General features: G+C 44.5%; 1 protein-coding gene across 3 annotated transcripts in view; it reads left to right on the top strand.

The window, feature by feature from the left end:
* Positions 1–26,332, top strand: part of SEC24B (SEC24 homolog B, COPII coat complex component) — a 110,151-nt gene that overhangs the window by 22,380 nt on the left and 61,439 nt on the right. The window contains exons 2-7 of one of the 3 annotated variants that reach the window (XM_073640925.1): positions 1,078–1,731; positions 7,133–7,300; positions 9,116–9,220; positions 14,957–15,040; positions 15,146–15,330; positions 17,148–17,329. In XM_073640925.1, the coding sequence (XP_073497026.1) occupies positions 1,078–1,731; positions 7,133–7,300; positions 9,116–9,220; positions 14,957–15,040; positions 15,146–15,330; positions 17,148–17,329 (1,378 nt within the window). Of the gene's footprint in view, positions 1–1,077; positions 1,732–7,132; positions 7,301–9,115; positions 9,221–14,956; positions 15,041–15,145; positions 15,331–17,144; positions 17,330–26,332 lie in introns of all 3 variants that reach the window. The other 2 variants (XM_073640915.1, XM_073640933.1) reach the window with 2 other exon arrangements.

Genomic DNA, 26,332 nt, shown 5'->3' with positions numbered 1-26,332 from the left:
CCAATGAGTTGCTAACCTGTGACTTTACGTTGTGAAAGGTCCTGGGTGGTCTGTAGTGAAGCCACAATGTCTGATGATCCTAGTGCAGCTTCACTCACTTGCAAGTAAATGGGTTTTCTGGGATTATATGTAGTTTGGCAAACAGCAGACAATGTGATGACATAAAAAAATACCCATACATTAGCATCTGCTCTAGTGCCACCATTCTGATGGTCTCCACCGATCCTGTAGTAGTTGGTCAGGTGTCGTACATCATTCATGTGACCACTGCAGCCAATGACTGCTCTTGGTGGTCATGTGCGATGCACGGCAGTGCAGGGCCCCGTAATCTGGATTGATAAAGGTCGATTTGTTGGGGTCCACTTCTATTATATTGTTGCCATCCTTTGTATATGCTGTAAATGTACAAGATTAGAATATCCTTTATGGCCTCTTTTATGTAAGAATTCTCCCATTTACTTAAAAGACATTGAAGGAAAAGAACACAAAAATACATCAATTTTTAAGGCCCAGGCTATGTAAAATCACAGAAATGAAGATTTGGCAATATTTTGTTAAACTGATTAAAATATGGTACCGGATCCTACCAAGGATCGAGACATGCCACCATCAGGATCAATAGCAAACAAACATTTCACACAGTTTTCTGCACACAATGAAGCTCTGGGAGGTTTCCATTATTTACCAAAAAATGGACGCCTACTTGAGAAGCTGGTTCACAAGCTTCTTTGTGTCCCCTTAGTTACAGACTACTCTGCAGTTTGATTCGGCAGTCACTGGTTACTCCCTTCTATCTGCCCCCTTTACTACCGACTGTATAGCGAGGAGAGGCAATCAGGTGGAAGGTAGCGACACGATGGTAGGACAAGACCGCGCAGGTCGGAGGAAAAGAGCCTGTAGCCTTCACCTTTCTGCTTGTGCTTTGTAGATGGTGTGGAGGTCTGCTTCCATCACCACTGCCTATCTCTCTATTTCTGTACGTTGTCTGCTTGTGGAAATTCCTTATAAAGTAGGTTTCTGTTAACTATCGAATATTTTCTTTTCCTGTGTGTAATAATATTGTCATCTTTATTTTAGGCCCAGAGCCACCTCAGCCTCCTCATGGATACAGACTACACCCGTCAGCTAGCAGCGCTCCTGCATTCTGCTCCCAAGTGCCGAGTAAAGTTACTCCCCCACACACAAATCACCAGTATGGGTTTGATTATCACTCAAACTATGCAGCTCCACCGCAGACCACCAATATCCCACCCCTCCACACCAACCATGTAAACACAAGTCATGGTTCCCATCAGTTCTATCATGGACTTTCTCAAAGTGATGGTGGTCCAGTATCACGAGAGCAGCATCAAGTTTTAGCTCCTCCTGTGCAACCATATCCTGCTTTCACTGGGGACTACAATTATTCATATGCTGCCACCTCATCCTTTCCTCCTCAGGGATTATCCACTCATTCCAGCCACTACTCTGCACCCGTGACATCCAGTCATTTATATCAAGGGGCACCATACTCCTCTATGCCTGCAAGCAGTCAGTATGGACAAGTCATCCCTACCCATGGCCTTCAGACTGGCACTCAGGTGCCTAGTAATACACAGAGACTGCCACCAACTTCTCACCCTCACCTACATCAAGATTTGCACAGCCTAAGTGCACCGTGTGTTCCAGTCGCTGATCATCATAGAGCTCATGATGGCCATGTGGCTACTAACCATCATCAGGCCTTTGCAGGTAAGATGGTGTCCATATGCCACTGTGGAGGTCTACAAAACACGTCCTTTGTATATTGCTCATTCATGAATATCTAATCCACCAGAGCTACCCAAGATAGATTTTAGGTGTATGGTATAGGTGATCTTAAGCCCCATGCTTGCTAAACTGGTTCGGCTACCAGCTATCCTTGCCTTCTGTGCCATACACCGGAGTTCTCCCTCCTGTATCTATGGAAGAGCCGCTGCCAGACTTGTCTGGATGCAGCTTACCTTAGGGAGGACAAACGATCAGCAATACGAAAACAGGCACGTCTGTTACTTCCCCGATATTCATCAATCAGGAGTCCCCATATTCATAACAATGTTGGCTGAATCTGTCGATATCGGTGGGTCCGGCTGACACTGGTTTTATGTGTTTGGGGGGCTATAGGACTAATGTAAATGATCGTATTACTGCTCAGTACAATCTCAAGGAAGTATTGTACCCATAAATCTCTATAGGGGGTGCTATTCCTTTTATCTTTATATAGAGGTTTGCTTTCATTGCTTGCTCTATCAGATGCCATATTACAGCATTATTCTATAGGTATGCAGAACTTATAGGAGTGATTAATCCTCCAATGTGAAGGCTGTAAACTGCAGGGATTTTCTCTCCGGGTCTTCCCTAAACATGAGACCTTACCCTAAAGTTGGGCTCTGTCGTTTGCAAAAAAAAAAAAAGCTTACTATATGAGGTATTTTAAGATGTTTAACATGGTATTTGGGGAAACCGTAGTCCGCCTGGAGCGGAGGGGGGCAGCATTTGTAAAAGGTGGGAGGGAGCAATAGTCTCTCTGCTGAACAAGCCCCTGTGTGTTCACAGCGAGACAATGAATGCACGACGTCCTGGAAAATGTCACATAGCTATAAAGAGAGGGCATTCAGAGAATAGGGATTTCTGCCGAAGAATTATGCAAGTGAAATGTTATCATCGGATATATTCCTCTTGTGGCCAAGAATGACATTTCCTTTAGATTTAAAGGGGTTTTCTAATTTTAGACATTTATAGCCTATTCAGAGGATACTGGCCAAACTATCTAATAGATGTGGGTCTCCGCTAGCTTCCATAGCTCCCATTGAAGGCAATTGATTGACCATATGCGAAGCTGCTTCTCCATTCATTTTCTGCCTGGAGTTATATGGGGGTCCCTGAGTTGGGGCATCTACCAGACACTTACGCCATATCGTATGTCCGAGCTGGGAACTGCCCTTTTATATACACCTTACAGACTGGCTTTGTGATGTGCGAGAGGTTAATGTTTGTCTGACGTGAACTGTTTTAGTTGCTTTGTAACCTCCAACAGAAACTTGTGGTTTTGTGATATGAGTGGTGTGGGGTTGTGTGTGCAGGTGTCTTATGTAGGTTATATTCCCAAAGGAAATGACCGAGAACAAGAGTTAGTACAATGATGCAATATCGCCTGCTAGGAAAACAGGCTCGGGTGTCTACATTCTCCCATGTCAGTCATTATGGAAATAATGGTTACTATCTATTCCTAGAAAATGTATTAGGGCTTGTTCACGTGTAGCGTTTTTACATTCATTTATTTTGTTCGTTTTTTTTCATATGGGGGAAAAAAAATCTGCGTTTTATAGTAACAGCAAAATTAATGAGATATCTAAAATCTCATTCACACACTGCATTTCCCAACGTGTTGTGTTTTTTTTTTTTTTTTTTTTTTTTTTTTTTTAACCTGTGATGCCTTTTTTTGGGTGAGTGGGGAGTTTTCCAGCTTTAATCTGTGTTTTTGAGGCAGAAGAAAGGGACTCAAAAATGCTACATGTGAGCATACCCTTACTGATTTTGAGCCCCCTATAATGAAAGTATAGGGGGGTTTACATGCGATTGAGACAGTACACTTTCTAAACTATTGAATAAGGAAGGTCCTAGCCACAAATCTAATGTGCTGCCAATGTAACTTCTGCCTGAAGCAGTGCCAGTAGCTGGGTGGGTTATTTGTCGTGGTTTCACAGACAAGATACTAACACTTCTCACTGCACCTACTTCTTCAGGCAAAATTTATAGTGGCCGCAGGTATTTAAAGTAACAGGCAACACACAGCAATGTTTAGAAGATGGTAGCTTGATGGAAGGAAAGTGTTCCTTTATCAGGTCCTATCTTGGCTCGTCTGGAGGCCATTGAGTTGGTGCATTTTTGGAACAGGTCACCTACACCCCCCCCCCATCTCCCACCCAAACAGTAGTACTTTGTAGCAGTCACCCAAGGTTTTGCAGCAATTGTCTATATTTAGCGGTCAGCCTTAATTCTCTTATGTCACCCAGCCTGACACACAAGTCAGACACCACTACTTTCCATACAGAATAACATTTGGCACAACACAGGGCAATGAACCCAGGAGAAAACTCTGCAACATGCATTCAAGATGGACCTAGATAATCAATGATCATTGACAGGACAGAATATGTCCTATAGACCTTTTAGTAGGAAGCCTACTTTCAGTACAGCTTGAGACCAATATATAAGAATTAAATGCCTGAAACAAAGCATTGAAGCTGATAGTTGGGCACACACAATATAACGAATATCTGATAAAAAGACCCCCACACCAATACAATGGTACATAAACTAATTGACCATACAAACACAAATGTTTTGTTCCAGACATGTTAAATGGAGCTTGTCATGTGATAATAGTGTCTGATCTGCAGGCAGGATGTTATAGAGCAGGAGGAGAAGGTCAGGTTGATACACATGGTAGTGGGAAAAGTTTGTTAAACTTGCATTTTATTCATAGAAATGCCCGGTGTTTGTATGTATAGGAATCCAGTGGCTGGTCCTACTCGGTGATTGACAGTCTTCCCTCATTAACTTAATACAAGCTAAGCTTCATTCAGATGTCCATGCACGCACCGTGATACTCTGACGGGGTTGGGGTCGACCATATTCCTATGAGGCTGTCAAGTTCAGGGTAGGAGACCTGCAGCCAGTCTATGCATCCGTACATGGACCGTGTTCCACAGATGTTAACTTGTATTTTATTTGTTGAAATCCTGGTGTTTGTATGTATGAGTCCAGTGGGGGGTCCTATTCCTATACAGACATCTCTGCATGCATAGTCATACAGGGAAGACTGTCAAACACTGAATAGCACCGCCCACTGGACTCGTATACATACACGTGAAGCCACATTCAGACATCCGGTTCTCACACAGCAGTGGGGTGGACTCTCAGTACTAACCAAGTGCCTGACCTGAACTTGACAGCCTTATGTATTCCAACACGGACATCTAGATGAGGCTTTATACTGAATCTTTTCCAACAAACCTAGATCATTCTTCTCAGCTTCTCCTCCTCTATACCGTGCCATCCACAGATCGGACTGCATGCATGTATATCTTGACATGTTCTCTTTACATGTCCATGAGTCTAAAAAAACATATATATGACACAGACTTATGATTGAAACCATACCATTTGTAGAGGTGAAGGAGCAGGAGGACAACGCTTCATAAAGGTTTCATGTTATGGACGTATAAGTAAATCAACAACTAAAAAAGTATCCATTGTATAACAGAAAGCAATCCATATCATATATTTAAGATCATGAACAGAGTATAGACCTGTAGAGCCAGATCTGTATTGCTCCCTAATACACGGTATTGTAGGTCTCCAAGAAGTAATGGTCTAGTATGGTTAGAGACCAGATTGATCACAATCAATGAAGTTACAATCAAGGTTCCAGACCTGGGATAGGTGATGGTGACCACACTGCTCCTCCACCTCTCACCCTTATCAATAGAGACCCTGCGACTGGGCACATACGGGGTGTCCTTGTCACAGTCTCATGCCATTTTCCTGATTAAAGTTCAGTAAATGTAGGAATACGTGTAGCTGTTCATTCGAGGTACACTTTATAGCTGAGGGCCTGGCACGTAGACTTTTCTAGGCGCGTTGCCTACCTGCCTTCTGGGATTTGTCTAGTCTTGATATAGATAAGCTGTTTACATACTGAATTTGGCACTTTACCGTCTTCAATCTTCAGGTCAGGACAGCTTGTTAGGGATTCTGGCAGATGCCTATCCAATGACTAGGTGACAGATGTGTAAGGCATTAGCTGAGCCAGTGTCTGGGTAAGCTGCAGTGGATTACATCTTCAAAATGACCTGAAGTGGATCAAGGCCTGAGAATTAGAGCACTTTAGAAGTGCAAGATGTGGCTCAGCCTCTCCGGTTACAACTTTTCATCAGAGGCACGTCTTTAGAAGACCATAAGGATTTGGGGTAATAGGAGTTAGTGCCAATATAGGCATTGCTTACATGTTGGTAGTAATATTTCAGCTATGAGCCACAATACTAATGTTTATATTTAGCTTTTTTTATTTCATTTGAGTTTAACAAAACATTTGATACATTACGGTTTTTGGAAATTGGGAATAACTGCATTGCTGGGCAGCATGAAGGGTATTCTATACCTTAAAGTGAATCTATCCCCAGGTTTTTGCCATCTAATCTGAGATCAGCATAATGTAGGGGCAGATACCCTGATTCCAGCAATGTATCAGCAGGAGATTATCACTAGAGAACTAATAACCCTACTGCCATGTAGTGCTCCATATTCTGATTGGCAGCTTTCTGCATACACAGTACATGGACAGTAAGCTGCCAATCTGTGATGTGGGTGGGGTTATACGGGTCTCCGCATTCAGAGAACTGCTAGAATTGCAGCAGAGAAAATTAATGTCAGAAAACCGCCAGTAAGTGAAACATCACTGGAATTAGGGTCTTTGCCCCTATATCATGCAGCTCTGAGCAGGAAAAACCTAGTGACAGACTGAATTTTTTTTAAAAAAAGGGCTGGAAAGTGTGAAGATGTAAATTTTGTTCACGATCCTGCTATTTTTTTTTTTCTAAATTGCTATGGAAAATCTGGATCTAAATTTAAAGTGTTAGCTCCCATGTGCAAAAACACTGCATTTTCCATGCTTTTTTCTGTGTCTACACCAAAATACACAATTGCAATCTGCTCTGATTATTACGTTTTTGTTGTACTTTCCCTCGCTTTTTGGCACAAATGTATTTTTAGCGCTCTAACATTGCAATTCTACACAAAGTTACACTTGCATTTTTTCAGGCTCTCCATAGACTCCTATCAGGAAAAAAATTCACCAAAAATGTGCAGTTCAGCAGCATCTTTAATCCCACAGTGGACATGACATTTCATTCCCATATCTTCAGCTGTTAACTACAGCAAATTTAATGCAAAAAAGTGCACCCTTTACACTACATGGCCTAATTGAGGATTCAAAGCGAAGGCTTTCCATAGATGCATATGTCTTGTTGGGGGAATAAAAATACTATACACTTTAGTGCTTTCAGTAGTCGGTTAAAAAACTAACTTTTTTCTTATTTTTAACCCCCAGTGTCTTCTGCATTTGCTGCAGCTGGACAGACATCAGATCGTGGACAAGCTAGTCCGGCTGTATCAGCTCCTAACTCAATGGCAACATATCCGCCTTCTGCAAACCAGTCATCGGGATCCTCTTCTCCGCGGGCTTCGGCACATACAGCTCAGCCAACTGTGCAACAAGGTATTAACAAAAATACACAGAAAAGTGTTTTGTGTTAGCAGCATACATGAACTTGTAGAATATTGAACTGACCTATGGAAGATACTGGGATTCCTCACATACAATTGTTGACAGATTAAAGAGGGGGGACCCAAGTTACAATGAAAAGTCGAAGCTCACCTTCCGCTGTGGAGACGTTCCAGTGATGTCAGCACTGTTATTCCAAGTGGGTGACGTCAAATTGTCACCGTCTGCCACTACAACCAATCGGTAGTTCCTGTTTGGTGGTAGCGCTTCAATATACCGTGAATGTCTTCTCTGATAAAATAGTAAAGGCAGCATCCAAACAGTGGCCATCGATTGTTGTGACATTGGTTGTAGCGGGCAAGTGATGTCACCCCCTGGGAATAGCAGCGCCAAAGTCACTGGGGCGGCGCTAATACAGGAGAAGAGTGACTGTCTTGTTTTATTTTAATTTGAGTCTTGAATTGATTGAACCCATTAAAGCACCTCTCCATTGTTTTTTTAGAATTGCACTGCTGGAGTGGTATTTTAAATGTAATTCCCCTGTCCCATACTCGCTGGCCGCCGCCTTCATTGTTTTCCAGCGTCGCTTCCGTCAGTCTCTGACGAAAAGTGATATGCTCCAGTGGTTCATGGAGCGCTGCGGAGGTCACTTTTCAGTACATCTCTATGAGTGCCTCATGCTTGCTCTCATAGACTTGCATTGAGCTCTTGTGACATAGGTTCTGACTTCCGGCCAGTCAGAGGTTAAGTTCACAAGATGGCCCTGCGGGAACGGAGCAGCATCTGTAAGAGGTGAAGCTACCGGAAGGAGAGTATAAGAACGGGCAGGGGGCTTACATTTAAAGCGCCACTCCAGCATTGAAAAAAAAAAATGCTGGAGTGGTGCTTTAATGGAGCTGGCAGCCTTGTTCACTTTTTGGTTATATGGGGTATGTAAATTGGTATATGTGATGGAAGAGAACCGATGGATACCTCTATCCTTCCAGGAAAGAAAAATTACTCATTTATTTTATCTCTTAGAATCTTATTAATTAAATTATGTGCAGTCTTTATCTGATGTATGAAATATTTACAGCCCAAGTTGGGACTTATTCAGAGCTTATAGAAAAAATCCTTGGAGGTATAGGTTTCCTTCATATTTACAAACACTACAGATACCGATAACTGTAACTAGTGTTGAGCGAGTATGTTCTGTTAACCCTTTCGGCGAGTATGCTCGGGCCGTGCTCCGAGTATTTACAGCTGCTCGGTGATATGGTTGAATCGCTCCCGTGTGCATGATTTGCGACTGTTTGACAGTTTTAATACATGTGAGGAATGTCTATTTCTTACACATTCCTCTCATGTAATAAAACTGTCAAATTGGTTGTATAAATTCGATAAAGGTGAATGGGAGTTTATCTGTTTCCCTAAAAGATAGACAAATATTTCCCTCTGAGCCATAAATGGCGAAACGAGAATACCCCTGAAACATTCAGAGGCTGAACACCCCCCCCCAATAAATAGTTCAGCTATCCAGGATTAGGAAAAAGGTCTCTTTTCTAGAAATGGTTGCTGCTCTGAAGTCACTAGACAAAGGAGAAAGAGTGGACCTTCTCTCTACTCCTGGTATAATGGAATTGCCTGGTACTCTTTACAATAATGGCTCTCCTGCTGGGGAAGCTTTATACCTGCCATCGCAGAGCCTCGGGGACATGGCGGCATGGTTTTCAGTGCTATGATGAAGAGCTGACGTTGTGTGAGTCTTCTGTCCTGTCTGCTGTGATTTCCTGCCTGTCTGACTTCTCTTGTACTTTCTATAATTTGCAGGCATGCAGTATGCTGGATATGTCAATAATCAAGCTAACTTTGCACCAACTCCCTTGTCATCCAGCTCAGATGATGAGGAAGAGGAGGAGGATGATGAGGAAGCAGGTCTGCTTCAGCTTTTTTACAATCCTAATCATTAACATGATCTCTTCTGTGACATGGCTGTGTCTGACATACTGCAATATTTTCATAGCTGAACCTGAATGCAATCTCTTGAGCACATGTTTATTTTCCATCAGTTTCTCTATTCTACTTCACATTGGCATGATTGTGGAAGCGGGCAAACCATACTTGCAGTTTCTGCCCACCATTACAACACTTCCCCTGAGGACCACCAAACTAAAATGGATTGCCCTCCTTGCCATCTTGGAAACCCAATGTGTATTGTCTGAACACACACACATAACCACACACAGTGGGGAAAGTAAGTATTTGATCCAGAAAATCACACTATGATTTTTAAATAATTAATTTGCATTTTATTGCATGAAATAAGTATTTGATCACCTACCAACCAGCAAGAATTCTGGCTCTCACAGACCTGTTTCTCTTTAAGAAGCACTCCTACTCTGCACTCATTACCTGTATTAATTGCACCTTTTTGAACTCGTTACCTGTATAAAAGACACCTGTCCACACACTCAGTTAATCACACTCCAACCTCTCCACCATGGCCAAGACCAAAGAGCTCTCTAAGGACAGCAGGGACAAAATTGTAGACCTGCACTAGGCTGGGATGGGGTACAGGACAATAGTGAAGCAGCTTGGTGAGAATACAACAACTGTAGGCGCAATTATTAGAAAATGGAAGTAACACAATACGCCATCACGGATTAAAATCCTGCTGGGCACGCAAGGTCCCCCAGCTCACGCCAGCACATGTCTAGGCCCATTTGAAGTTCACCAATGACCATCTGATTGATCCAGGGGAGGCATGGGAGAAGGTCATGTGGTCAGATGAGACCAAAATAGAACTTTTTGGTATCGGCTCCACTCGCCGTGTTTGGAGGAAGAAAGATGAGTACAACCTCGAGAGCACCGTCCCAACCGTGAAGCGTGGTGGGGGAAACATCATACTTTGGGGGTGCTTTTCTGCAAAGGGGACAGAATGAGTGCACCGTATTGAAGGGAGGATGGATAGGGTCATGTATCGTGAGATTTTAGCCAACAACCTCCTTCCCTCAGTAAGAGCATTGAAGATGGGGTCATGGCTCGGTCATCCAGCATGTCAATGACCCAAAACACACATCCAGGGCAAATAAGCAGTGGCTCCGTAAGAAGCATTTCAAGGTCCCCCAAATATTCAGTTCTGTTTTTCTATTGTATCAAATACTTATTTAATGCAGTAAAATTCAAATTAATTATGTAATAATCATACAACGAGATTTTCTGTTTTTTATTTTTAGATTCTGTCTCTCACAGTTGAAGTATACCTAAGATAAAAATTACAGACCTCTCCATTCTTTGTAGGTGGGAAAACATGCAAAATCGGCAGTGTATCAAATACTTATTTTCCCCACTGTATGTATGTGTTTGTATGTATATACACACATAGCCGAGCACTCATTCACCGTCACCTATCTCTCCTAACTGTGCCAGAAGATGGATGCTGCGGAAAGACTATCATCTCCTTTTCTCCTGAAGAACAATAGGGTAGAGCGTCAATTCAAACTGTCCAACTCTTATCTTCTCGACATCATGTGTTGGGGAGAGTCAAGAGGCCCCCATACACATTAGACTGTCAGCCGATCCTGCCTATATCAGCTGGTTCACAAACTTTAGTGTGTGTTAGAGGGGCTCTAAGGCTCTGTTCAACGCATTGTTAGCCCTATATGTATATCCATAAGGCTCTATTTAAAGGGAACCTGTCACGTCCTGGCTACTATCTACACTACCCCTATAGTGTTGTTAATGATGCAATGTGCCTCACTAACTAGCTTTTTTTCATTAAAATTGTTGGTATTATAATGATTTTATAACCTTTGATATACTTTGTCCTACCTGCTGTATTCAGTCATAGGGGTGTGATTCTCACATTCAGCCATGGGCGATCGCTGCATTCACTCACTGCTGGTGCCGCCCATGTATTTGAATATTGCTCCTGGCAAGCGCTATTATTGTGGGGCGCATGCGCATTTGTACATGTCCTGCGCCTGCATAATGAAGCTGTGTAGTTCGCAGCTTCACTGCGCACGTGCAGGAACATAGCGCGTGCGCAGTGAAGCTGGTAATCACTCGGCCTCACTGCGCAGGCTGCCGGACATGTACAAATGCGCCTGCGCCCCACTATAATAGCACTTGCCGGGAGCAATATCCAAATACGTGGGCGGCACCAGCAGTGACTGAATGTGAGAATCACACCCCTATGACTGAATACAGCAGGTAGGACAAAGTATATCAAAGGTTATAAAATCATTATAATACCAACAATTTTAATGAAAAAAGCTTGTTAGTGATGCACATTGCGTCACTAACAACGCTATGGGGGCAGCGTAGATAGTAGCTAGGACATGACAGGTTCCTTTTAATAGGTGTACCTCTTATTTAAAGAAGCACTGCCATCCAAGTTTTTATCCTCTTAATATATTGAAATCAACATATTATTTATTTATTTTAATGTGAGACCAAAGTTTTTTCTAAAAAAAAAAAAAAATTTTAATGGTGATCATCTTCCAAGTGGAAGCTTCCAGAAGAATGTACCAATCGCTTCTTTGATAGCCTCAAGCAGTTAAAAGATATTCAAGACGATGCAATGTATGTACAGCAAGTCATTCTTGCATTGATGCGCATTCTTTTGGTCTTTTTTTTATAGCACTCTTATAGTTGGGTTCCAGATGGAATCTAAATCTAAAAGATTAGGTGGCACATGCCATTTAAAGGGTTTTTTTTTTTTTGCGTGTATTTATTGTTCAATATAATGAAACCTAAAACTATGGAAATCTGGTATTACTGTCCCACAGAATAAAGGTAACACTTTATTTTTGCAGCACAATGAATAGCTTAAAATGCAGAAAACAGTGGCAGAATTTCTGTTTGTGTTTACATTCCTTCCCATATATAATTACTAAATGTTATTTGTATACTGAAATGGTTCCAATGATATATACAACTCATCCCAAAAAAAAACAAACAAGCCCTCATACGACTGATGCCAAAGAAAGAAAAAAAAATTATGGCTCCTAGAACGTGACAATAGAAAAGTTTAAAAAATAAAGTTTTGGCCTTTAAAACAGACCAATCTGTGATGCTACAGGGTTAAAGTGATGTGAACAGAATTTAAGAAATGAGCATTTTGTCTGATTGCCCAGTATGTTCTCCAGCTCACCTAGTTTCTACATGCAATGAAACATCTCATTTTGTTATGGCAGGTTTGCCATTCAACATAGGCAATTCAATTTTTTTATGATGGGCTTGAAGGAGTAGAGGACTCTTGAGCTGACATTACTGCTTTCTTATGAGGCTGCCAGTCACCCAACTTTGCTGGATCTTTAACCACAAATGTCTCATGATACGACTAAGGAAGATTCAGGGGCCTAGGAAAGACCTTTGTAATTGTAGGCATGGCATCCTCAATGAACATATGTGGGCATCACTATGAAGTTACGCTTTCACACAGAGAGCTTTTTGCCTCATTTCCTGTTTTCCTTCCTTTTTATTATGGGTGCGGGCTGGGGACTTTTATGAAAGGTGGACAGTCATTGATATAGGAGAAATCGTAATATCTTAGTCATACATAGGAACAATCATTTTAGATCATATTTTTTCCATTTCTAGCATCACATTTTCAGTATTATGGATAAGGTGGAATACTACTGTAAGCCTATAGACCAAGTATATGTGGATTGTGTTTCTTTCATCTTGGTGTCTGGTAGATTTTTATTATTATTATTTATTATTATAGATGCATCCGATATTGGCAAACCATTTTAGGGGAGTCTGGTTTAATTTGAGATTTGGTGGAGACATTTATATTTTCATAAACTGGATTTGGCTCCTACAAAAAATCATACCTGTATATTTTATTTTATATAATGTTAAAAAAAACAAAAGTTTTATTGGATGTGTAAATGAGGCGACTGCAGTGTACTCTTGGTATGGCCAAGAGTTCATTATACCATTCAGCCCCCAGTTACTATCCTCTGCATCTCCCCTTATGTTGTCGGACTGCATCCACTTTGGAGTGCTTCTTGAATTGAATCCTCAGCTCTGCACTAATGCAGCGGGAACTGAGTGCAGGCACCGTGTCCGTGTGTACAGGTGTGTTCTAATCTCCCTCTCCTGTCTGCAGTGGCTGCTCGCTGCTATAAGCTAAGACAGTAGCAGATGAAAATGCACTCTGACAGTGTGCCCACACTTGCTGGGCTTCTCCAGTGTCAGTGTGTACACACGGTCATCCCACTCTCCTGCCGGCATCGATCACCCACTACTGTACGAACTTGTGTAGCAGCCTCTACAGACAGGAGAGGGGAAGGAGAATGCACCTGCACACACTGACACTGTGACACTGTATGTGCACTCAGCTCCTGCAGTGTCAGTGTGTGCAGGGCTGAGGATTCAATTTGAGTAGGGCACCCAAGTGAATGCTAACAATCAACGTTAGGGGATGTGAGGGGGCTAAACGGTGTACTGAGATCTTGGCCACGTCTGAGGTCTACCAAGGACTCCTTATTTGCATATATAGTAAAAAAAATTATGTAAACTACATGAGTGATGTTTATAGGGGCTAGGAGCCCTATAAATGTATAAAAGGTTTAATTTGAGCTTTGGGGAGACTGTTTCTGCAGCAGCGATTCTAATGGGAATCTTTATGAATTTTAGGGGTTCCATAATAAGGCATCTAGCTAGTCACTATAAGAAGATCTTGTATATCGCCCACACGTTTTTAGTTCTGCAGGGTTTTCATGACAATTGTAAAGCACCATCATTCACCAGAAACTTTCAGACTTGTTAGTTACTTTGACATTCCGTTTAAAGGTACCTCCTGATTCCCACCAGTGCACTCCCACTGCCCCCGGAAACAGTCAGGGCAGCCTGTGTCAATCAGAACCTGAATCACTGGTATATAGCGTCTCTGTTCTGACTTGTAAAAGGGGCTTCTGAGTGAGTGTGTCTCTGCCCTAATATATTCTCCTCACGGACTGGTGCCTCTTCTGTACTTGCTACTGTGTCACTTGCCAGCATCAAAATCCAGATGGGCAGTTGCTTTCACCTTCCATCCAATAAGAAGCTGGCACAGACAGAATGTGAGGGCTGCCGCTGATGTCCTGCCACCATCCGGATGCCCCAACACTAGAGGTGGACATAGTAGCAGGTATGGAGGTGTGGCACTGGTCTGGGAGGTGATTATGATTTTTTTGGGCCTATTGAGGATAACTTTTAGAGTAGGAAAAGCACCTTTTAAAGGCAAAGGTGCAGAAAATTTATAATATAAAGTTATTAGATGTCATTGAGGCAATTTTCTAGATGCCTGTCTGTATTTTTAGAGTAATGAAGTAGCACTTGCCAGGCGGTATAGACCTATAAGTGCTGTGGAAGTATCCCCTACGAAATCCTGGGTGTATTTCTGCTGCGCAGTTGAATGGCAGATCGCTGGAGAAGTGTTAAGTTTCCATAAAGTAGGTGTTTAATGAGTTCAGTTTTTTAATTGCATCTGCCAGTCACATAATATGGCTTCATAGCTTCTGTGTCACGACACAACCTGCTAGTTGTAATATCGGTATCGGATTTCTCGTAATATCGTCATATCTAACAAACAAATAAATATAGGTTGATTAATAAATGTAAAGGCTATCTCCAGCCCTAACAAAGTGGAATTTCCAGTTAATCGTTGTTTTTTTTTAGGCATTGATGAAAGTTCCTCCACCACCAGCAGCGCATCATCTGAACCCAGAAATTACGATGTGTTGGAAGGAGGCGGATACACAGGTGTATATCGCTCTAAATGTCACTGATCAGTGTTTCACATGGATTTCGGTGACATCGCTATTTGTTTCTGATATTAACCCCTTTTCTATTTTTGCACATTTCTAGAGACGCCTGCTGCCGCAAACATCCAGGCTCCCGTTAATGCAGCTTCTCATGTATCTACTAGGCTATCTAAACCATTTGGTCATGGGTACCCAACCCTCCAGCCTGGATATCAAAATGCAGCAAGTCCCCACAGCTCTCAGCCAAGTACTCCTGTGCACCAGCCAAATTACCCACAGTATGCTCCTGTAAGAACATGTTCTGGTATAAATAGCCTGTCTATATCCTGATCACACTTATTGGTACAAATGTCAGTATCCATTAGAACTCTGCCTTTTAGTGAGTAGTGCCTTTTAAAGTAGCTTATACCGAAGTGTCACTGTCATTAAATTGTTCAGGGGCATATGGTTTTGTTTCTTCACTATAGATTATGCAGATAATCCAAGCTAAACTATCAATCTTGTTAGGTAGTGGGCAGACATTGCTTAGTATCTATTAACGTCACAACATGTAGAATTGTGTTTTGGTAAGTTATTGCATCATACAGTTAGCCAAAATAATTGAACAGATCAGTTGGTTCAGTATATTGTTCATTACAGGCCATGTTTTTCACATATATTGGATCTGTTACCAGATTTCACACAATAAACTGCATACATTAATAAATAGATCTTAGACCTGATGGAATGACGTCTTAGAGTGCATGCACATTGATGTCCTATGCTCTGCCCTCCATAGGGCAAAGCTAAGTGGGCCTGCGGTGCTAATGCGCATGCGCAAGATTACATTGTGCTATGTGGATGATGCAGGATGCATCATCCACATCAGTGAGAGGCAGAGGATGGTGATTAGGAAAAGAGGAGGCACAGACACTTCAGCATATCATAAGGCATAAATGAGATGTGCCGCTGAGAACCATGGCAGCCTCTGTACACGGAAGGATCTATTAAAGGGAACCTATTAATTATTGGATCCATGCATCTGCGCTGCACGAGTCTGAATTGGCTGCATGAATCTAAACTTGTAGCAACAGGAGAAAACACAGGAGTGTATGGCAATAAAATTACACATAAAACCAGTTGTGGATAGGACAGATAGAAATAAATGCTAGCCATAGGGAGTTTGACCAGTTTCAAAATATTTTTAGCAGCAATACATATTAAAGTGATTTCAATGGTATGTACTGGGAGGTATGCAAACTCACAATCCACAAGAGGATTGATGCTTATATAGCCATGATATATTATTTTATAATCTGCCCAATGGCATCCAGAGAAATATAAGCATTCTTACCCGAGTGGAGGCAGGCACAAGGTAAAAAAACGGGTGGGTATGAACCACCACAGGCCCCGACGCGCGTTTCGCGTGAGTAAAAGGTCGCTTCCTCAAGGGGAGGTCTTTCTACTCCAAATAATTTTTGGAGTGGTATTTCTCTGTGGGTCGCTGTGTCCAGGGTTAATACTGTGGACCCACAACTATATTAATGGGCTTTTGGTTGTTCATGAATCTAAACTTGCCTGCGCTATTGCAGCCTGGTACGTCTTTCTCTGAAATTCTGTGGCGTTTCAGGGAAAATATAGTTTATAATGTCGGACGTAGACTATAGGGAGAGGCCTGACTAGTCCACTGCAGTCCCTGGCTAGCTTCTCCCCACCACTCTTCAGTTGATTGATAGGTCTCTGCCATGTGTGTACACATGAAGAAACCTGTCAGTCAACTGGTACAAGGTGAGAGGGGTATCAGGTCCGACCTCTTATTATAGTTCCTGTCTGCCTTTGCAAACTATGGTTTCTCTGGAATGACGCAGTGTTTTATAGTTAGACATACCTGTCTACAATCGCGCAGCCAAGCTCCGATTCTGCTGCATGAATCTAATAAAAGGTTCCCTCTTTCCGTACACATCAGAGGAGCTGTCGGCCAGTCTAAACAAGCTATTACAAGGCCACCATTGGCAAAGATGCCTCCGATAGGCAAACCTTTACACTGTTACATTGTGTATAATTGTAATCTGCTGGGAGATATTGAATGTGCTTTTTTTTTCTCTTTTTCCCATGTGAATTAGCAGTACAGTGGCATGAATCAATTACCTGCCTCCCTAGCAGGATTAAGCTTGCAACAAACCCAGCAGCCCGAGAGCCTTCGACCTGTGAACCTAATTCAAGATCGAAATCTTCTTCCTGTGTCATCTCTGCCACCTCCAGCCCCAAATCTCAATGCAGACCTGAAGAAACTAAACTGCAATCCAGAGTAAGCCTAGTCTATTTTATAATGATTTAGTGATATCTGTCTTGTTGTTACCTGGGACTCCTCAAGCTCTGACCCTAGGGACTCTTGTAAATAGATTCCCTCTAAATAATTGCCTTAATGTTTTACTAGTAGGTACACTAACTTATAATATACATACACCTGATTTATACTACCTGTTCAGCTAACACCAATCCCCTTAGCTTTGCTGAGATACCGAAGCGAAAACAGGATTTTTGTTGGTTACTCACCGTAAAATATGTTTCTCTGAGATTTCATTGGGGACACGGGAAACCATGGGTATATGCTGCTGCCACTATGAGGCTAACACAAGGCACAAAATAATTTAGCTCCTGCCCAGCCTTGTACACCCCACCGACAGGCATTATGTTAATCAGTTAGTGTACATGCAGTAGGAGAAGCAACATTTAAAGAGAAATGCACAAATCCAAATTGTAACATTATAACAGTTAGTCAATCTGTAAAACATAGGAGGGTGCTGTGTCCCCAAAGAAGGCTCCAAGAAACAGATTTTACGGTGAGGAACCAAAAATCCTGTTTTCTCTATCGCTTCATTGGGACACAGGAAACCATGAGACGTCCCAAAGCAGTCCCTGGGGAGGGAAACAGCAGAAAACTCCATTCAGGTCGGACAACTAACCACTGCCACCTACGAGATTCTCCTGACATGGAAAAACCACCTTCCAAGAAAGAGACAGAGAGACTTCTCATAATGGTTCAGCGGGAGAACTCCTGAGGGCCTCCAGAACAAGGTTGCGTTTCCAGGGTTCAATTGGCGTTCGATATGGAAGCACTGAGTAAGCCACTCTCCGAAGAAAAATTCTGACCTGAAAGCGAGAAGCTAAATTCTTCTGGAAGAGAATAGATAATGCAGAACTTGGCCCTTTAGAGAGCTGAGAACCAGGATAGTCAAATCGAAATAGCGAAGATGATGGATTTTGGGAAAAAAACAAAGATATAAAAAGTTTCCAAGAGGAAGCTGTCGGAAAGTAGACTACCTCCCTGCTATAAGAAGGCGAGGGGGATCAGAGTGTAGGAGGCTGCGAAAGCGAGTCGCATTAAGAAAAAAAAAAAAAAAGTCGTAGGGCATCCTGGATCTCTTTGGTACGAACCATAAACAACAATGGACAAGAACCGTCTGGGAAGGGAAGGTGAGAATACCTACCACTCCGGGTTCCAGTTGAAGAAGGTGAAGAGGCTTAATTAACCTACAGACGATCAATAACTGTGTGACCCTGGACTAAAGTTCCTACCTGAAAAGGGAGGAGATGCCAGGCATCAGAAAAAAAACTTCTTCAGTCTGAAGGATCCTTTGCGGAAAAAAGGGGGTAGAAACTCGCCAGTAGGCCAAGACTAAGATTCTGCTCAGACGAAAGAGCACGTGGAAGGAAAGTCAGAGAAGGTGAGTTCCTAGAATGAGAGTAGAGAACCCTTCTGGAAAGGAGGGGGGTACGCATGCGGATTGGGACAACGTGCTCCAAAAACTAGAGACTGGGACGAAACAAGTGGCGAGTATGACCTAATGAAAGTCAAACCAAGGCGAAAGGGTGTTCGAGACAAGTACAAAGAAATCTTGCAGCATGTAGCAAATAGAGGAACCCTGGACCAAATGTGTGATCCTTGTAAAGATACTGAGAAGAAGCTAAGCTGATGGTAACTCTTAGGGCTGGCAGAGATTCAGGAGCCTCTGTAGTCCAGAAGAGAAGCACTGAAGCCAAATTCAAGAGCACTGGGCGAAGGAAGCCGTAGGTTCTGAGATTAGCCTTCCAAGAAGGGCGATTGAAGACACATCAGTACTTGAGCCGTAGATCCAGAAAGGAAGGATAGGAGATGACCAACACTGAACCGGGAGATACGAAGGGAGAGCTCTGAGTGGCTGGAGTAAGCCACGCAAACCTCGGAAGGAAAGCCCCTAACTCCCTGAAGAGATGACCATAGAGAAGTCTGAACATAGAACCCAAGTTTTGAAAAACGCCTAAATGGCGAAAGAGGACAATACGAATGAGGACTCCAGTTGTTATGAGGAGGACTGAACCAGCCTAAGGAAACAATTACCGATAACCTGAGGCATGTTGGGTAGCTCTTGACCGACTAAGACCACCTTGGAAAGGAGAGGGCGGGAATCCTTGCATGTATAACAGCTTATCTTGAATTGAGCCACAACATGACAGATAATCGCGATGAAAGTCGAGAATGTCGTCAGCTGAGGGGAGAACCAACTCTGGCAATATGGTCAGCGATGTCTGATCAATCGGAGGAAGGACCCCGGAGAAATGCCTGGTAGAGGTAACTGCAAGGAGAGACAGACTCACCGACACGACCAGCTGGGCACGGGTGCTGATCCTGTGTACCGCAGGATGAGACTTAGCCAGGGACCCCGTAAGTTGAAATGATTTGTCCTGGAGAAACAACGTTGTTTCTAAGAATCATAGTCTAATCACCGTAAGGGAGGAAGACAGAATTACGAATCTAACATACAATTCTTGCCGAAGGAGGGACTCGTTATCATGAAGTTCGGAAATCGGATCCAGGGTCGAAGAGGCTCCCGTATTCTTGGCAGTAGTTTGCTAAGAGCCAGGTGTTAGCCGATCCCTGTAAGAAAGAGGGGTAAGTACTAACAAACAGACAAAAGGCTGATGTGATGAGGTCACTCTAGACCCTTTGGACCACACTACAAGCATCCATGAGGATCCTAGTAGAAGTAGGATCTGACTCTCTGTGTAGTGCATAGAGCACTAGAAACGCTGCTGTTTTCAACCGTGTGAATCCTATGGTGGGTCTAACTCCATGGGTAGAAAGTAGTACCCTAGACCCTGCTGCAGACTGTAATGTGATATGGATACTTAGTGGTAAGTCTGATACATCAGATGGTTCTGACCCGCTGGATAGCGGTAAAGGTCATATGGACCGCTGCTGCAACCGGTCATATGGTTCAAGATAGATGGTGCGCGTAACTTACCGGAATGCAGACAAGGCACTTACGTTGCTGCTGAGATCGGCCATGTGTGGATGGTGTGTCCGACTCGCTTGATAGTGAGTAGAAAACGTGAACCGCTGCTGCATTCAACCGTGGGGCACGTGGTAAATGGTGTGTCTGACTCACTGGATAGCAGACAGGAAACGTGGACCGCTGCTACAGTCAACCGCGGGGCACATGCTAGATGGTGCGTCTGACTCACTGGATAGGGAACGAGGGAGGCTGCTGTAATCGGTCATGTGGGGCCAAGCGACCCTGAGATGCATGGTAAACGATGCTTCTGACTCACCGGGAAGTGGACAGAAACGCCAGTACTGCTGCTGCATTGACCACGTGGTAAGTGGTCTACAGCCGCAATCAACCTTGAAGGGCAGACAGGCACTAGAACCGCTGCTGTGATTGGTCCTATATCACCTGGCATTGAACTGGTACATGTCCTTTTTTTTTTTTTTTTTTTTTTCCCTCCCCGGGGTTGATGACTGGGTAGGGATAAATAACCTTTATATGGCTGGGAACCACACACAACAGTAGAGCGACTGCACCTCTCCCCCTGCGGTGAAAATCCGGGCTCAGGGAAAGGAAGATGGTAAAGAGTACCCGTGCGACTGGGAGGCAAGGCGTGGTGCTGTGGATAGGAGAGGAATGTGGGCAGGGAGCGCAGCAGAACACGCACGAGTGACTGATTCAATTGTCGGGGCTAGTGTTGAGCGATACCTTCTGATATCGAGAAATATCGGATCGGATTGTATCGGACCGATACCCAAAAAATATCGGATATCGCCGATTCCGATACCGGAAACCAATGCAAGTCAATGGGACACAAATATCGGAATGAAAATAAACCCTTTCTTTCCTTGTAGGTTAATTCTACATGAAGGAAAACAACTAAGAATAATGTAGAATGTATTGGGGGAGGTGGGGGACACAATAAAGGCATAGAGGTTTAGCCCAATCAAATGGAATAGCAGGAATTAATATTTTTTTTAAGACGTTCTGAGTTACAAAAATATTGACTATGTTAAGTTTTTTTATATTTTGTCAGATATTTATGTTTCACTACTTCCATGCTCTTCACCTTCTTTTTTACTTGTCCCACACTTTCTCCTTCAGCATCTTTTTCATCAACTTCTTCTTCACCTTCTTCATCTTCTTCTTCTTCACCTTCTTCGTATTATTCTTTTTTTTTACATTCTTCATATTCTTCTTATTCAACTATTATTCTTCTTCATATTCTTCATCATATTCTTATTTGTGACAGGCATTCCTGTAGTTATCTATAAAAGTTTGAAGATTTACACCTTTCGTTCTGCCTGTCACAAAAGATTTACAACAGGATTTGTCCGCGTTCAGTTTGAACTGCAGCAGCAGGTCTTTTCCAGGGGCACCACGAGGAGGAACGGACTCACCCCCATACACTGCTTAGTTGTCTTCTGCTTATAATTTAGATAATATCTTTTGCTCTGATTTTTAGTCTTATGCTTACTGTTCTTCTTCTTTTTGTTCTGCAGCTTCTTGTTCTTCTGCTTCTTGGTTTTCTGTCTCTTGTTCTTCTGTATCTTGGTGGTTGTCTTCTTGTTCTTTGTCCTCTTGGTCATCTTCTTCAGGGTCATCTTCTTGGTCTTCTTCGGGGTGGTCCTCGGGGTCGTCTTCTTCGGGGTCGTCTTCTTCGGGGTCGCCTTCTTCGGGGTCGCCTTCTTCGGGGTCGCCTTCTTCGGGGTCCTCTTCTTCGGGGTCCTCTTCTTCGGGGTCCTCGTCTTCGGGGTCCTCGTCTTCGGGGTCCTCGTCTTCGGGGTGGTCTTCAGGGTCGTCGTCTTCTTCGGGGTGGTCTTCAGGGTCCTTGTCTTCAGGGTCGTCGTCAGGGAGATCCAGAGTGATTACCAAGAACCATTTCAAAAAGCTTGAACTTGGAAATGTAGCAGAAGGTACAAGAAGGTTGAGGAACTGCCCAGAACCAGCTGACGGTACTGGAACCCGAATGGGTAGCAGAAGGCACTAGAGCCAATGGAACTACCGAGGACCAGCTGACGGTACTGGAACCCGGTTACTAAGCAGGAGGTACCTGTGCCAGAAAGCACTACCAAGGACCAGCAGACGTTGGTGGAACTTGGATACCGAGAAGGAGGCACCTAAGCCAAAGGCACTGCCGAGAACCAGCTGACGGTACTGGAACCCGGATGGGTAGCAGAAGGTACCCATGAAAAAAAAAGTTGCAAGGCCGCGAGCCGTCCGGAGTTACCGAAACCCACAGTCCTACAGGGGGTGCTTGTCCTATTGGCACTATGGAGCCAGCCTTCATTGCCAGATCCCGCAGCCCACATAGGAGTCACCTAAACTGCAGGCACCATAGAGTCGGCTAACCCGACCGCAACACGACAGGACAACGTATTGGAGGCAAAGAGACGTTGACACTACCCGGAAACAGCTGGCGTGCTGGAACAAGGCTGGGCAGGAGGGAGTACACGTGCCAAAGACACTGCCGGGAAACAGCTAGCGGGGCTGTAACCCAGGGTAAATACTGAAAAAAGAGTGGAGCCAAAGGTGTAAATGGAGCAAGTTTTAAATCTGTAGTAGTAGTGAGAATGTGGACAGAGCAGGAGAATTTGCCGGACACACAGCTGGGGATCAGCTGATGTTGCTGAACCCCAATAACACGGCAGCAAGTGTTGACTGTGCAGATGGCACTTCTGAGCGGCAACTGGCGGTGTTGGAGCTCAGGGATAATACTGAAAACAGAGAGGAGCCCGAGGCCTAATTGGAGCAACTTTAAAATCTGTAGTAGTGTGAATGTGGACAGAGCAGGAGAATTTGCCGGACACACAGCAGGGGAACAGCTGACGTTGCTGAACCCCAATAACACTGGACCAAGCGTTGACTGTGCAGACGGCACTTCTGAGCAGCAACTGGCGGTGTTGTAGCTCAGGGATTACAGTTCAGGTGGTAGAAACATGAACACAACAGGAGACCTGGATACTGTTGCCAACCAATTATTTATTCTGGAAGAGGACTGGCAAATTCATGCGAGATCCAGGCCTTGTTCATTTTCAGAAAAGTAAGCTGGTCATCGTTATCGGAGGATAGGCGCATGCGACGGTCTGTTAGTACACCACCTGCGGCACTAAAGACGTGTTACGATAATACACTAGCAGCAGGGCAAGCCAGCACCTCCAATGCATACTGGCTAAGCTCTGGCCATGTATCCAGCTTACACACCCAAAACTTGAAGGAGGAAGAGCCGTCTGGGAGTACACTGAGAGGGCAAGACATGTAGTCTGTCACCATCTGACGGAAACGTTGCCTCCTGCTGACTGGAGCCGTCTGTGATGGTGTAAACATTTGTGGCGGCGGGGACACAAAACGTTGCCACATTTGGGCCCATACTGGTCTTACCTTGTGCTGAGGCGCTGCTTCTGCTCCCTCTTTGTGCAGAGCTTCCTCCACTGCCTTGACGCACTGAGCTGCTTTGTAAAGCACTAGCAGCACTGCTCTCGGTTGGAATGGAGAACATGATGGAATGCACCAGTGCCTCTTGGTACTCCCGCATTTTACGCTCCCGGTTCAACGGTGTTATGAGGCTTTGTAAGTTGTCCCGGTAGCGAGGATCTAGAAGGGTGGACACCCAATAATCAGCCGTGTTGAGAATGTGGGCGATGCGGCGGTTGTTTCTCAGGCACTGCAGCATGAAATCAACCATGTGCTGCAGACTGCCAACTGGCCAAGAAACGCTGTCCCTTGCTTGAGGCGTGATCTCTTCCTGCTCTGCATCACCCCACCCTCGCTCTAGATACTGACTACTAGAGCATTGTGTACCTCCCACCTCTGGACAGATGTCTTCCTCCTCCATTGACTCCTCCTCATCCTCCTCACAAAGTGTCCCCTGCCTAGGCCTTTGTGAGGAACCACGTTGCGCAGACTGTACAGAAGCAGATGGCATTTGTGACTCCTCATCCTCCACCTCTTCCAAAACCTCCTCCCTTAGTGCTTGCAGTGTTTTTTCAAGCAGGCAGATAAGGGGGATAGTCATGCTGACTAGTGCATTATCTGCACTCGCCATCCGCGTGGAATAATCGAAGGCACGCAAAACGTGGCAAATATCCTTCATAGAGGCCCACTCTGTGGTGGTGAAGTGTGAATGGCGCGCACTGCGACTTGTTTGCGCCTGCTGCAGCTGGTACTCCATTACTGCTGCCTGCTGCTCACACAACCTCTCCAACATATGTAACGTTGAATTCCACCTGGTGGGTAGGTCACATATGATGCGATGTTCCGGAAGACGTAATCGGCGCTGCAGAGCTGCAATGCGCGATCTTGCGTTGCTGGAACGCCGCAAATGAGCGCACTCTATGCGGACCTTGTGCAGCAGTGCATCAAGATCCGGATAGTCCCTCAAAAAACTCTGCACCACCAAGTTGAGCACATGTGCCAGACATGGGATGTGAGTGAGGTTGCCTAGGCCAAGAGCTGCCACCAGATTTCGGCCATTGTCACACACTACCATGCCTGGTTGGAGATTCGCTGGCACAAACCACACGTCGCTCTGCTGCTTGATGGCATTCCAGAGCTCCTGCGCTGTGTGGCTTCGATTCCCCAAAGAAATTCATTTTAATACGGCCTGTTGATGTCTTGCCACGACTGTGCTCATATCGGTCATCATAACAGGTAACCCGTTCACGGGTCGATGTGGAGGTAGACCGTGACGGCTCCTGCAGCGCTGATTCAGAGGAACTGGAGTATGAGGAGGAGTCAATGTGTACAGACTGGATTCCTGCAATCCTTGGAGTTGGCAGAACACGTACAGCGCCACTCTCAAGATCTGTACCCAGCTCCACAACATTTACCCAATGGGCAGTGAGGGAAAGGTATTGTCCCTGTCCATGCTTACTGGTCCACGCATCGGTGGTCAGGTGGAGCTTGCTACTGACGGCGTTTTGTAGCGCATGTTTAATTTTTCCCTCCACATGCTGTTGCAGGGCAGGGACGGCTTGCCTGCTGAAATAAAAGCGGCTGGGCACGTTGTATTGTGGGAATGCCAATGCCATAAAGTTACGGAAGGTGTCAGTCTCCACCAGCCTGAATGATAGCATTTCAAGGGCCAGTAGTTTTGCAATGCCAGCATTCAGAGCCTGTGCTCGGGGGTGGTTTGCCGAGTATGGGCGCCTTTTCTCCCATGCCTGTGCTAACGATGGCTGTAGACTGGCCTGGGAGTGAGAGGATGACAGGGAACGTGGTGCTGTGGGTGGAATGACACTGTGTCTCTGTACAACAGTGCCAGAGGTTCTTCCATGGCGATCCTGTGAGGAAGCCGAACCAGCTGTGTGTGAGCTGGAGGAAGAGGCTACAACACGAGCTGAAGAGGTGGTAGGTGGCGCTGTAGGTTGGCCTAGGTCTTCAGTGTGTCTTTGTAGCTCCACCACGTGCTTGGTCCGCACATGTTTCCACATATTTGTGGTATTGAGGTTGCTGACACTTTTCCCTCTTTTCACCTTCTGATTACACAGCTTGCATTTGACAAAGCAAATGTCATCTGCAACTGTGTCAAAAAAGGACCAGGCACTGCAAGTCTTGGGAGCGCCCGCTTTGGTTTTTGGAAGAGCCATGCTCCTAATGGGTGCCGAAGTGGAGGTTACAGGCAACCAAGTCTGCCCCCTCCCTCTCCCTCCTTTTGGGGCCGTTCGGGGAATCTCTTCCTCAGAGCTGCTCCCACCACCTTCCTGTCCCTCACGCCATGATGGGTCAAGAACCTCATCATCTACACCACCCTCTTCAAACAACTGCTTCTCCTGGGTAGTCTCGACAGCACAGTGCGCACCAGAAAGTGGCACCTGAGTCTCATCACCAGATGCGTACTGAGGTGTGCTGCTGACCATAGGCACTGGCCCACCCGCCTCTTCAGATTCAGAGAGACAAAACGGTTGCGCATCACTGCATACTACCTCTTCAAATTCTCGAATTCTGCTTGGCTGGCCCCCTCTTTCCAAGCCAAGAGATTCAGAGAACAGAAGTAGAGATCG

The sequence above is a fragment of the Phyllobates terribilis genome, unplaced genomic scaffold (assembly GCF_046119375.1).
Source record: "Phyllobates terribilis strain yellow unplaced genomic scaffold, ASM4611937v1 Scaffold_1__5_contigs__length_1240528914, whole genome shotgun sequence".
NCBI classification, from domain to species: domain Eukaryota; kingdom Metazoa; phylum Chordata; class Amphibia; order Anura; family Dendrobatidae; genus Phyllobates; species Phyllobates terribilis.
This window is presented reverse-complemented; position numbering and strand designations above follow the sequence as displayed.